General features: G+C 45.4%; 1 protein-coding gene and 1 long non-coding RNA gene across 3 annotated transcripts in view; one reads left to right on the plus strand and one right to left on the minus strand.

Moving 5' to 3' along the window:
- LOC142897551 (polyprenol dehydrogenase) overlaps positions 1-13,770 on the minus strand; it is a 20,072-nt gene continuing 6,302 nt past the window's right edge. Inside the window, exons 4-7 of one of the 2 annotated variants that reach the window (XM_076039972.1) lie at positions 8,352-8,453; positions 7,310-7,517; positions 6,518-6,725; positions 1-4,852 (exon numbers count right to left, since the gene is read on the minus strand). In XM_076039972.1, coding sequence (XP_075896087.1) covers positions 4,673-4,852; positions 6,518-6,725; positions 7,310-7,517; positions 8,352-8,453 — 698 coding nt within the window. In that variant the 3' untranslated portion in view covers positions 1-4,672. The remainder of the gene's footprint in view (positions 4,853-6,517; positions 6,726-7,309; positions 7,518-8,351; positions 8,454-13,770) is intronic. The other variant, XM_076039973.1, reaches the window with a different exon arrangement.
- The window catches only part of LOC142897552 (uncharacterized), a 20,677-nt gene continuing 16,480 nt past the window's right edge, over positions 9,574-13,770 (plus strand). The window contains exon 1 of the long non-coding RNA XR_012928464.1: positions 9,574-9,694. This is a non-coding gene — a long non-coding RNA (uncharacterized LOC142897552). The remainder of the gene's footprint in view (positions 9,695-13,770) is intronic.

Consider the following 13,770-nt stretch of genomic DNA (forward strand, 5'->3'; position numbering starts at 1 on the left):
TGGCACAATGATATGTTTATTGAGAAGCTTTGGATAATAGAAAAGGTGGCGGCGGCTGCCGGAATGTCACAACCATTGACAAAGGGGCAAAAAAAAAGAAGAAAAACAGACATGAAATCTCTTATTTAGACACTCACACACAAACACTCTTTCTTACACACATACACACTCATCATGTACTCCAGAAGCAGGATAAAACTTACGGCAATGCACAGGACAAGACGGTAATCACAGTTTCTACAAGCTCGATTCTACATGGGAGAAAAACAAATCACAGTTACACTTATGAGGGAGGTTTTCTTTTCCATAGGCACGGCAAAAAGCAATGAAATATTCTTATTTTCCTTGACGACGACAAAGTAAAAATTAAAAATAAAACATTTTGCACATTTCATAGATCAGCGTGGGGCCCCCCCAATGAATGAGAGTTTACGCTGGTTTTCTTTTTAAGTAGGAGCTTTTTTTTTCCCTAGCAGCCCTGTGGCGACTCCACTGAAAGGTCGCACTAACCTAAGAGGAGGAAGTGGTAAACAGGGGTTACGCGAGTGTTCTGGAACTGTTGCAGTGTAAAGGACTCGGTTCATCTGCCCCCCCCACGTAATACATCTTTATATAGTCTCTCTCTTCCTATACATATAAACATTTAGGATTTACAGAACATGGGACCGAAACATTTAATATAAATGTAATCCCAGGTCGGACAGAAGAATGGCTATAAGAACATGGTCAGTCAACGTACAGCTCCACTTGTCCGTGTCCAGTGGTGACAATGCTCTGAAATAATTGTACACAAAAATAACCCCCACACACAGACGACAAAACACAGACGGTTTACTTGAGCTGATATATAGATTTCTTTTCTCTTTTTTTTGCTCTTTTTCTAAATTTTTCAAGTTCAAAGTCTTCCTGGCGTTGTCCTGTCTGTGCTTCAGGAGTCCGCTAAATATATAACAAGATAATTCATTGATAATTTAGCAGCCCTGCTCTGCACGGCCGACGCAGCCCGACTTTCACGCTCGTCCTCGTCTCATCTTTGGGAAAGGAAAACCGTGTGCTCAGATAGAAAAAGGAGATGGTTCTCGTCTCACTCGAGTTCCAGAGCAGCAGGATGCAGCGATGGTAGCTCTTTTGCAGGACGGCCTTTTTCCGACGCGAGTCTGAGAGTGACGCCTTAGCTCGTAAGAAGGGAAGCGGCTGCATGTCTTTTAAGCTGGATTTGTTTTGGTCTGAAGGCCACGCGGTCCGTGAACGGACAGGAGATGACCTCAAAAAGGAGGAATACTGCTGGCATTTTGAGTCCTACACAGCGTCGACAGCAGGAAAATAAATAAAATCCTTCACAGCAGTTGTTTTCAATTAGAATTTTACTTCTGCGTAACTGTCCAAAATTAGGCAAAATTAATCATTAATACAAAAATTAATTTTACTAGCAAATAAAAAATGGACGCCCCATAAATGAGAGAAGTCCTTTTGCTTGCTCCATGTTTCAGAAAAAGTGCACTAAAACACAACATTCAGGAGATCAGCCTTTCGTGATGTCACAAAGGGCACTGATAGCACTCTCAGGTAACCAAGAATCCGCTCAAGCAGGTGTGTGTTACACCCCCCACCGAGGCCGCCTTGAAGCTAGAACAAAGCAGCAGTCGTAGCAGGAGGCTAATCAGCAGCGTTTTTGCAGGAGGCTGTAAACAGAGGGCTAAATATGCAATTTTCTTGTTTTTTTTACCCAGATAATTATGTAATGCTATGATTCTAAATCTAACTGATTTTTTTTTTTTAGCACATCTGACTGCCTGACTTTTTTGACACAGCTGATTTCAAGTCCCGCTAAACATACCAAAGCATTTGTATTTGTTTGCAAAGCTTAAGTGAGTAATTGTGTTAACACAACAGGCTAAACCCCCATCTGCTGAATTTCTATGGCTAAAAGCCAAACATGGACGGCAAACACCAGCCGCCATGAGCAGATGTAATGCAGCGGCAATGAAGCCAAAGTAAACATACTGCTTGGATGTATTTGTAATATTTGGAGGAGCAATTTTTTTCAATTATTATTTGTACCATCAGTATTAATGTGCCTCTGATATGAGGTTTTCATATGACAAGGGAAGCCTCCAGAGCTGCATGACATCATGGGCGGCCAGCAGGGTCAAGGCCGAGTGCTGAGGGACCCAATATGTGCTGATCGACTGTGCGGTCGAAGCTTTTGTCAACTCATAAATTCTCACAATCATATCATATTTACAAGGTGCCGTTATAAAGCTGCTCCGTGAACCTGCGATCACATTACACCGAGCTGTAAATAATGGATGTTGGGCTCCAGCCCGGACGCGTCGATCGCAGGGTTTCGCCAAAGGAAAAAAAAAAAAAAGAAATCATTGAAGTGGCGCGAATGCAAATACACGTTTGCTCGCCCCTCGGCCTCCTGTTAACCCCTGCAGTCATTGTGCGTGTTTACGTCACAGCTCACACTGAACGGATCACTTCGCCCTCCCTCTGTGTGTATGTAAACCACTATTCTGGTCCTTCGATGGGTATAGCTAATATATAGCTAATATATCGGGACATCCTTAAAATGTTATTTATTCATTTTTTTGGAACATTAAATTTCACAAGCAGCCGTTTCTAAAACTGAGGAACACTGACACGGTCTTTGTGAAATGTTAGGGTACATGAGGACTCCTGGAAATTCCTGATATATACGAGTTACTTGCAGCTGGTATTTTGCCTTTTTACACCTTCTCTACGTTTTCTCCCCGCCTGTCCCTGTTGCTACACGCTGAATTAGGTACCACAGTGATACTATTGCTTCACATACCGCGACGATAATAAGAGAAGAAATGCTGAGAGCTCAGTGGCAGTAGTCAAAGCAACGACGCACACGTTCAGTCGTGGAATGTAACGCGGGGATATTTTTTTGTTGTTGCCAAAAACAATTTAATTTTCAGTTAAAACTTTTCATCTTCACAGCTAAAAAGAATTATCACAGTAGAGATGGCATTATGGCACTGTGTGTGTGTGTGTGTGTGTGTGTGTGTGTGTGTGTGTGTGTGTGTGTGTGTGTGTGCAAGTGCAAGTGCAAGTGCATGTGTAAATGTATGCGTGTGTTTTCCTGCACAAGTTAACAGAAGTGTTTGTTTGCTGTGTGCTTGTTTAGATAAGCCTGTGCCTGGATGTACTGCTCCCACCTTTTCTTTGTGTGTGTGTGTGTGTGTGTGTGTGTGTGTGTGTGTGTGTGTGTGTGTGCGTGTGTGTGTGTGTGTGTGTGTGTGTGTGTGTGTGTGTGCGTGTGCATGTGCAGCTAAGCAGATGGAGTTTGATTCTCACCACTGGGAAATCTCAATCCCACAATGCATCGGGAGCCGCGCCAAAACGAGGAAGCGACAGCGGCAGCAATCACAGCTTAAACAGGGGAGGGGAAAAAATGGTTCATTCTCTCTCCGTCGCTCGTCGTTCCTGCAGGACTCGGCTGTTGTTGTGCTATCCGCCTGCATCAAACGGATCCAATAGCGTGAGCTAGTTTATATGTCAGGAAAAAAAACAAAAAACAAACGCACGCACGCACGCACGCACACACACAGGTGCACCACTTAGCACGGGAAAACCGATTAACACGGATCACAAAAGGGAGAAACGGGAACAGAGCGACGCAGCGGTTTGGTTTCTCTCGCGAGCAGACAAAACTAATGGAATCGTCTGGAAAATCCAGACTGCAGGGATAACGGTGTAAAAAAAAAAAAAATCCCCAGAACATAAACGGAACACCTAATCACTCCACAGAAGGAGGACAGATTGTTCTTTTTTTTCTTTTTTTTTTAATGTAGCTCCACTATTACACAGAGTCTCTTCAAATCGGCACCTGAACGTTTGAGCGTTGCTGTCTGAGCGGAGCGACGTGGAGGCCGCAGGCAGGCCGCCGCCGCCGCCGCTGTGCAGCTTCCGGTTCGGAAAAGTGATTCTGAAAAAAACATGATTTTGAGGCCGGTGTATTCCGCATGAAAGGAAATATAGCTCTTTAAATGCACATTATTTTCATGTTTTTAACAAGCAGTTGCCTTATTTTTGTCTCCTTTTATGATGGAAAAGCCTCCAACACAACTTTTGGGAGGCTGTCCACCCAAAGCTGGTTTGTTAAGGCAGAGTGAGGCAGGTGTCATCGCCGCTTTTAATGTAATACGCTGAGAGTTAACTTAAAAACAAGGAAGAAAATATTTAAACCATAGGCGGCTTGCTGCGATTTGTTGTTGTTGTTGTTGTTGTTGTTGTTGTTGTTATTGTGACTGCGGGCAAGTGTGTCCCGAATCTGATCGCACGACGATGTATTTCTTGGTTGTGTGTTTAAGTGTGTGTGCGCGTCTGTGTGTGTGTGTGTGTGTGTATATGCGTGTGTGTGTGTGTGTGTGTGGCTGCTTGCTCATAGCCATGAACAAAAAAACAAAAACAGTGCAAAAAAGCCAGTGTCCTTCCCCTTTAGCCCTTCTGTGGAGGGTCTGGAAACCAAAAATAATAAAAAGGAAGAAAGTCACGCTCGCTCTCAGGAACAACCTCTCAGTCCGGTGGCGAACTGCAGGGATTGTCAAAGTGAATCGCTACGGACGCCTCGCCGTGAGGTCTGGGTGTCGGGACTGGGCCCGGGTCCACTCGCCCCTCCCCCACCTCCGCTGGTCCGACGCTACTGCAGGCCCAGCAGCCGCAGGCTGGTCTCCCATAGGCTGAGCCGCAGCTCGGGGTCAAAGGTCAGCGGCGCGGCCTCCTCCCGGCGCCCGTCGGCCCAGTAGCCTCCGCCGCGCTCCCCCTCCAGGGCCGGCGACAGGGCGGCGTGCAGGACGGCGGCGGCGCCCTCCGCCGGGGTCTGAGAGGAAACAGCAGAGGGACACGTGACTGCGTGTGCGTCACGTCGGAAACAAAAACCAAAACATCTGCTCGTCAAAAAGGGCACCAAAGAATCGGAGCGAGCGCGGGACAACAAGTTCAGCAGGCAAATCAGCACGCCCCCCCACCCCCGCCCCCCCCATACTTCCACCCCCCCTCCCAGTCCGCGCACGGCCTCGGTGCCGTCGGAGCGGCCGATGTCACAGCACGTTAGCATCAGCGGAGGGAAACAAGGCTCAGGGTGCGCGCGTGCACTCGTGTGTGTGTGTGCGTGTGTGTGTGTTTGTGTTTACGTGTCTGTGTGCGTAAGTGTTAGCGTTAATGCCTTTTAACAATGATCTCTGTGTCAGCTGTGAGACCAGGAGCAGGTTTCAGAGCAGCGGGGGGATGACTGCCAGCGTCAACAGTCTGCGTGTGTGTGTTTGTGTGTGTGTTTGTGTTTTTGTGTTTGCATACTGTGGCAATCCACATTATTCCCAAAACTGAATGTTAATTGTTTCTCCGACTTAATTAGCTTTTCATTAAGGGCCGAGACATGGGCTTCACTTTTCAGGCTGCTGGTTCTAGTCAGTGGTTTCTCTTAACACAGGAAAACTGGGATTTCAGCCAGTTGAAAAAAAAAATATATATACACAACTAAAACGCAACAGCATAACCAACCATTTTACATTTCAAAATGACTAGAATAGTTGTTTTGATTACATTTTCTCTTTTTGTTTATACGTGATTATAACGTGATCCAGTAAATTAAATAAACTGAATGGGTCTTTTTTTTTTATTATTGTGTATGTCAGAAAACCTAAAAAAGCGGCTGAGACACTTACATGCAGAGAATGGAAATTTTTGAAAAATAACAATGACGGTCAGGATATTGAAAAATACCAAAAAGTGATCTTGGGCTTGTTGGATTTGAATTGTTCGCTTCTGTCCGTCGGCCGGCCTTCAGACTGCCCGTGCTTGTGAAAAGAATCTCCCCTCAAATCAAAGAGCGACTTTGCTTCCGCGTCTCGCTCCCCAGCTTGCGCCGCTTTCACGCGCCTGTTTGCGTAAATAATGTGCTCGTGCGTGGGCAGCACAACCATCCCGGAGGCTGCGCCCGGAGGCGACCGCCCGCGACGATCGCAGTGCCGCGGCTCAAACGCCCAGCCGCGTCTCCCTCCATTACGTCTCGGGGACATTAACATCGGCCTGCGGCCAGCACTTACGAGCTGCGAAGGGAGCCTTTTTAAAAAAAATAAAACAGCGGGCACCCTGCCTTGATTTTTAGCAGCACTTATGCGTCTAAGCGATGTGGACAGACTGTGTGTGTGTTTCTGTCCACCGCAATAAAAAAAAAAACCCCGAACAATGTCTGCGCTCCAGTTTATTGTTCCGGGTCACTGTGGCTTAGCAGAAACAGCAGCTCTGGGCTGTTTTTTTTTTTTCGTTTTTGTTTTTGCTCGGGTAATCTAAGATTTTACACTTTTGCCACAGAGATCAGAGTTCAGCCCCGCGTGTTTCTGTGTCAGTGGCGCAGTAAACAGAAACCCGATCCCCTTTGTTTTTTTATTTTGTGAAGAGAGATTTGGAGTTCAGGAAGAATCTGGAGCGGAGCAGACGTGTGACAAAATGCAAATGGTGTCGCGATGGCGTGGAGGGAATTTACCCTAAAAAGCAGCCGAGCAATCGCACTCTCCGCCAGGCGGAGGGGCGTCCACAGGTGGCGGTAGAGAGCGGTGTTCACCATGCCGGGGTCCACGGCGCAGGAACTGAGCGGGTGGCCTCCGCTCTGGAGCTCCTGGTGGAGTTGGGAACTGAACACCGCCTGGGCCAGTTTACTGCAGCAATAAGCAGCATGGGCTGAATAATTTCGGCTGTGGGGAGACAGAGGGCAGGAAAACACCGTCAGATATACAGTAGACAGATTAAGGGAGTTTTCCATCCGTCACATGCTTTCCGACAAGGTAATTATATTTCCCGTTAACCAATCCTGGGTCAGTGTGTCACACGCCCAGAGTTAATTATGTGACATGTCCGCGTCCAGACAACATTATTTGACTGCAGGGTGATTAACAGGGAGATCTGCAGACAAACATTGTGTTCTGTGTAGCATTGCGTGGATCGATACTCAACGATGGGTTCTTGGGATGCCAGATGTGTCAGTTTTAGGATCAATTTTCATAAGAAAGTAACGATTCAAGGGAGAGGCATTGAGTTGTTTGTTGTCTAATACGTTCATTTTTCTGTAGGACACGTTCTTACGTTAAAGGGATAAAGGACTTAAAAAAAAAAAAAATAATTCCTTTATTGAGATACTTGGAGTCCAAGTATCTTTATTGAGATACTTGGCCTGGATATTTTTTTTGCTTAAGACACAGCTCTCGTTATGAAAACAAGTTTTACATCACGATGTTCCTCTTGTGAGAGCTGAGTTGTGAAGGCACGGGTGTGACCCTACCAGCTATTCAGGTCATTTAGTCTGATCTCGCCGATGCGGTGGGCAGAGGACGACACGTGGACCACGCGGGAGTATTGACCACATTTCCCAGAATCCTTCAGCGTGTCCAGGAGCAGCCAGGTCAGCAGGAAGTGGCCAAGGTAGTTCACGCCAAAGTGCTGCTCGAATCCATCCTCAGTGCGGCCCTCGCGGACCAGCATGACACCCGCTAGACACACAAAATAAGCATTTTGACCTTAGAACCAAGAACCAGAAGAACCAGTTGCCCCCAGTTAACCCTTCTACATTAAGATGACCTGGATGACTGAGAGTTTCCATTACCCCTAGAATTGTGCAAAACCTAAATATCGCAATAAAAACTTGGAAAAACCTCTCAAATACGGCTAAAAGGTTTTTATGCTCTCATGAGGTGGTTTTTCAGATGTATCGATGTAGAGGTACAGCATATCGCAAAAGTGTCAAGGAAATACTTTTTTTTCGCATTTACACATCAGTGGACGCGATGTCACATGACCAGTTCCTTCCAGTGAAAATGGTGCATTATGTTTGGATTACAAGTACTGCAACCATTTTTGCCAGCAAACAAATGAAAACAAACAGGATGAGATTTGACGAGAATTACCACTAATGCGTTTCGCACCATGCAGTGGAAACACCTGCAAATCGCAATTGTACTTTGTCGAAATTTTAGAAATGTCGCTTTTATTTTGCGAAAAACTGTAATGGAAACGCAGCTACAGACAGTGTTCAGATGCACTTGGAAGGTGATTTTGAGGGGCTAAACTGCAGCAAACTGTCCTGATGGATGAGCTGGCTTCACTAAAAACGCTGCTCGGCTTTTGGCACTTCTGAAAAACATGAATGCTGCATGTAATTGACCTCTCACAAGTGCAAAAAAAATGCTCAGCGTGGAGCGCATGAGATCAACACCGCTGTGAAGAGCACCTCTTCCTCTCCTCCTCCTCCTGAATAATAAATGAACGATCCTGCAGCCCACGAGCTCCACGCGAGGCCCGAGAGTGCGGACGTCTCCGTCACTCACCATTATTGACCAGGACGTTCAGCGGCAGGCCCCGCCCCTCGAAGCGCCGGACGAAGCGTCGCACGGACTGCAAAGAGGCCAGGTCCAGATTGATGAACTCCACTGGGAGAAAATGGGGACGGACACAAACACAAGAGGGGCCATTGTTAGCGGATGACTCCTGCAGGCGGCGAGACATCAAAGGGTGTATTAATCGCTTCCCGGGGCCGGCTCAGCGGGCAGCACTAGCGGCGCTCCGCATCGCCTTAAATATCAAAGCTAATATTTCTACCTGAGCGCCATCAAAACTTAACACGCTTCCCCATCGGGTCCAACGTGCGATAAGGCGGCGGAGGGAGAGCGGCGCCCAGAGCCGACTTTATCGGAGCGTGAAAGGGACCCTGCGCATTAGGTTAACGTGTGTGTACACAACAGAGATTACCGAGGCGACGCTTGAGTGCACTTAAGACAGATACACATCTCTTTTGAGGACATCTATTTAAAGTAGCTCCTTTTTTCCCTCCTACTCAAACACCACCGTGACTCCAGGGAAGAATAATTTACCGTGTGTCTTCGTGAGCTTCGACAACACACCTTGGTTCATATTGTGACGGGGCGCAAACACGCGCTATATGTACTATTTACTGCCACTTGTAATGACCGATTGAGAGTGTGTGTATGGAAGATGATGATGGTGTTTATGAGAACTTTTTTTTTTTTTAATGCATCAATGCATTGCCCACTATAAAAGGGAACTAAAAGCCGAATCCAATTCCAAATAGAAATCAGGGACAAAACGTTTTGCAGAAAAGTTTTCAAAAACCTGACAGTTTTTTCACGAGTAAGAATGATCATGCAGTTGGGTTCCAGTAAAGAACCCTCTGTTTACAGCCCACGCAAAAACCCTCAGTTTTGGAGGGAGGGCTACCAGTCAAGCGTATGTGCCCTTTGTGACATCACAGAGGGCTGATTTTAGCACGCACTTTCTAGAGTGGCGCAAAACATAAATATTTACAAAGAAAATGGAAAAATCATGCACGGCAAAGTGATAAGGGGATTAGCTTTGTAAGACTTGTGCCACCTACTGGCTGATGTTTCCTGCGTGTTAACTGTTTCCATGTAATTTTCTGTATAACAGTATAAAAATGTGAGTCGGTGGAAAGTTTCCCACATTTCTCATCCCTTGCCAATCTCCTGTGTGTGTCCAGCGACAGAATTGAAACCAGCGGGGGAGCACCGGAGACTTAAGTTCCCCTGGACAGAGACTGAAGGACTTCCTGCTGGAGTCTGACAAAATCCATTCCGGCCAAACCTCTGCTGACAGAGGGCCACGTCGCGGAAAGACAAAACATCAAGAGGCGGCGGTGAGACATTGTTCCCTTTACGCATTCATCCTCCAGTCAGCCTGTAGAGGGTCAAACATAATAACAGAAATATGAGGGAGGGAGCGGGCGGGAAGATGAGCTGATGGAGCCGATATGGAAAAAGGCCACTGTGACAGACGAGAGTGCAGCCGTCCCCGATGGAGGTCTGATAGCGGCCTTATCTTCCAGCTATGCCACTCATTTCCTGCAGAGCGTGTGTGTGTGTGCGCACATGTGTGTGTGTGTGTGTATGTGAGTGAGTGAGTGCATGCACAAGACAAAGACAAGGAAAGTAAAAAGAAAATTGTGAAAAAAAACAAAGGTAAGACGGCCGTGTAGTCTGAAAATGGCAAATGTGCATTAGTCAGAAAACGGCGCTGTGTGTGTGTGTGTGTGTGTGTGTGTGTGTGTGTGTGTGTGTGTGTGTGTGTGTGTGTGTGTCAGCCACTCAAACCTCCCCAGACCACTTGAGCCGACTCCCCCTGCAGCCGGGTCCTTTCAGACGGGCCCCTTAATACCCCAAACGTCCGCGGGGAGCCGCACGCCATCGATCAGGCACGGTCCAGCTGCCGCCAGCTCACAATTAAAGACCGCGCCGTCGTCCATAAATCCCGGCTTCCTACATTCAGCAGCCAAAACACACGGAGAGCGCATTCCCGCTGCAGCCGGGGATAATTGGAAAGTTAAAAAAAAAAAAAAAAAAAAAGAAAACATAGCCGAGCCGCATCCATCCATCTGTCTGTCCGTCCATCTACAGCTGTACTCTTTATTTATTCATATTGTCATGGGATCGGCTGCGAGGCGACCGCGATGTTAAATTGTGAAGTGTAAAATTCGACGCCGGTGCACAACTACAAGGTCTACAAGGTGGACCTTTGATGGCGACTGTTTCAGCGAGAAGTCATATAACCAGGAAACGTTACAACAAGTCATCTCATTGTTCTCTTATTTTTATGTTTAGTACTAAAAGACCTAAAAAATGTGCTTGCAAAAATCTGTTTTTATTATTAGCAATTTGAAAAAAGCATTTTTCAAAACTCTAAATACAATTTGAATAAACTGTCCCTGATTTGCATCAAGGTTTTGATGCCTTCTCAAGGAACTTGATTTGGTCCAATTCAGTGCAGAGCTGATGCTCAGCTCAGCTGGTGGAGTAAGTGCTTGGATGACAAAGGTGTAACTCGGTTTTCACTGTTACCTTCAGGTTGCTGTGTGTAGTCTTTGGAAAAACCTGCACAGTCACAGTCACGGTGCCACGGCTGACAGAGCAAAACAGAACAGTCATGTTTAATGCACTCTGATATTTTATTTTCCATCTCTGAAAAGTCTGAATATCACAGGTTAGGGGTGAGACATTTCAATCTTGTTTTCCTATTCTATTTTATTCTTTTCATAAATAGTAGATTTTTTCACAATATGCTTTTTAGAATTACTTCCAAAGACACTTGAATGCACCGTGTTGCATTTAAGACCTGTGGAGTCTTGAAGGGGGCAAAAGTTAAAGATCTCTTTCGCGGAAGAGTAGCCGAGCGTTAACTACAACTGGGCTTCAGTGCATGCTGACTAAAACCCCTCTTTACCTTATCGTGTGAAAAAACATGGTAATGTGACCCTAAGTGGCGAAACAATTGGTTATTTCTGGATGGAAAACTATTTGTACTTTTCTCAATGCAAGATGAACCGCTAAGCTTTCATTCTGTCTCACCAAGAGAATCAAGTGAACTCGAAAGGCTCAAATGGTCTTCGCCTTGATGTACCAATTGGCATACTTTCAATACTGACGAAAGCAAGACGCAACAGTTGCGAGTTGCTCTTGAAGGCCGAGAAGAAAAAAAAAAAGAAAAGTAAGGAATGAACGTGGAGGATGAAGCGGCCACAGTTTCAATAGAACACTTCCATGTTAAAATAACAAAGAATGTCACCAAAAGCTGGAAAAGATGTTTTCACTTTGACTTTGACAAGAGTTTGGTCAAATACAGCACCTCTTCAGTGAGGCCCGCTGATAATAAGAGTCCATTCTGAATAGGCCTTCCATTTTCACCTGGTGAAACACCTCGTACGGGCTCTTTCCTAGATAAATATCTGTCAGATATCCTCACAATACAGACCACAAAGGGGTTTTGGAAACACACCTTCTGGCATAACAGATTCATAAAATGCTTAATCTAATTACAAATGGCTCCAACCGCCACATCACATGAACAATCAGAGCCTCTTAGGTACAAAGGGCGATTAAAATTGCTCGCTAACTGAATGCAATTTGCATTTTAAGCCACATTTGGGGAAACGTGTACGGCTGAGGGCTGAAAAAATTACCACAGAAGAATTAAGCAAACAAAAATCTTGATTTTTTTCCCCTTCATGTGTTTCTATATTTTTCACTTCTTTGACACTGGCTCTTAATAAATAAAATACATCAAATTCTGCCCGGAATGATGGTTGAGACACTGAACATTTAAAATTGTAATTTTCATTCCAGCTTGGTTAAAACATGAATCAGTTTCATGAAGAGGCATAAATCAGAAGAGCCCAGAGTTTTTACATTGTTTAATTCTGGCTTTACCATGCAAGGGAGCCACGTTAACACATCCTGCTGCTGAAAAAACACAGGCGCCATCTACATCCTGGACAGCTGGTAATTAATATGTAAGTCAGCTCCTCACGCCAACATTGTTTTGTTTTTTTTATTCTTCTTTGGGATCAGAGTTTGTTTTCCAGCCATCTTCTCATTCTGTTCTGTTTTTTTTTTCTCCCATGAATAACTTTAAAAAAAAAAGCCTTATAATTAAATGAGCAGGGAGAGCCGCCTGTCTCTCTGACCGTCGTCTCCGTTCCGGGTTTTCGCAGGTATGTTTTGTCCCGCTTTTACCGTGTTTCCAGTATGATTAAAATGGATTTCCACCTTTTTGCGATATTAAAATGCACCGGTAGTAAACACACCAATATACCTTTGCGTCTAAGAAGGCCAGGAATTTATTACTCGCACTTAAAATGAAAACACCTTGGTCTCAGTAAAATGCCATCCTGTCAAAGGCCTCATTATAATTTAGACCGGAGCAGCTTTTAATATGATGAATTGTGACTCTCCGAGGGCTTAAATACCGCAGAGTAGCAGGTGACTGGCAGCTTGAAACTCCCCCCCTCAACCTCCATAAAAACATGCTGGATCGCATCCTGCTTCACCTCATCTGCGACTCTATGATACTGTCAGAGGTGCGACGGCAGACAACATAATCAGTTTAACTTTAAACTCACTCACAACACAGTGACTCTCGAGAATATTATGTCTGGGAATCATGCCAGTGTTTTCTTTTTCGTCCTGTTCAGCTCCAGCTTGGAGGGTCAAAGGGGTAGCTCTCCTGAAAGCAGCGTGTCTGAAGCTTATACATTAAAATGCTTGCTCAAATGTAAAGGGGCGCACAAAGAGTGGATAAACTGAGAGAACATGCTGGGATTCAATTCTTTAAAGGGGAAATTTAGAGGTAAAGTGGGCGCACTGAATGGGTGTGAGTAAAACAGGAGCTGCTTCTGTTGGAACGCTGGTTGCAAAGTGGTTGCGCAGACACACACACACACACACACACACACACACACACACACACACACACACACACACAAACGCCCCCACGCTTCACACTGCTAATCTAGGCCTATGGTTAGAGGCAAAGAGTGTTTCGTTCAAGTGCACCGTAACTAAAGGTAGTGGACAGACAGTGCAGCCTGTGGCAAAAATACAGAAATACCATGTCGCTGTGTATGCGTGCTAGTGTGTGTGTGTGTATGTGTGTGTGTGTGTGTGTGTGTGTGTGTGTGTGTGTGTGTGTGTGTGTGTGTGTGTGTGTGTGTGTGTGTGAGAGAGAGAGAGAGAGAGAGAGAGAGAGAGTGTGAGTTTGAGCTTGGGTGTGCGCATTTCATAATTTAACAATAAGTAAATGTTTCAAGCTTCATTGAATTGAAACCTTTTGCATTTTTTATGCCAAAAATTTCTTTTTTCTTCAATCTGGAGGGTTTTTGTTTTTTGGGGGGGCTCAACAGGTACACAGTGCCAACAGAAATGAAAATAGTATCAGTGAGCT

The sequence above is a fragment of the Nelusetta ayraudi genome, unplaced genomic scaffold (genome assembly GCF_046127955.1).
Source record: "Nelusetta ayraudi isolate G7.1 ecotype Tasmania unplaced genomic scaffold, CSIRO-AGI_Nayr_v1 ptg000060l, whole genome shotgun sequence".
NCBI classification, from domain to species: domain Eukaryota; kingdom Metazoa; phylum Chordata; class Actinopteri; order Tetraodontiformes; family Monacanthidae; genus Nelusetta; species Nelusetta ayraudi.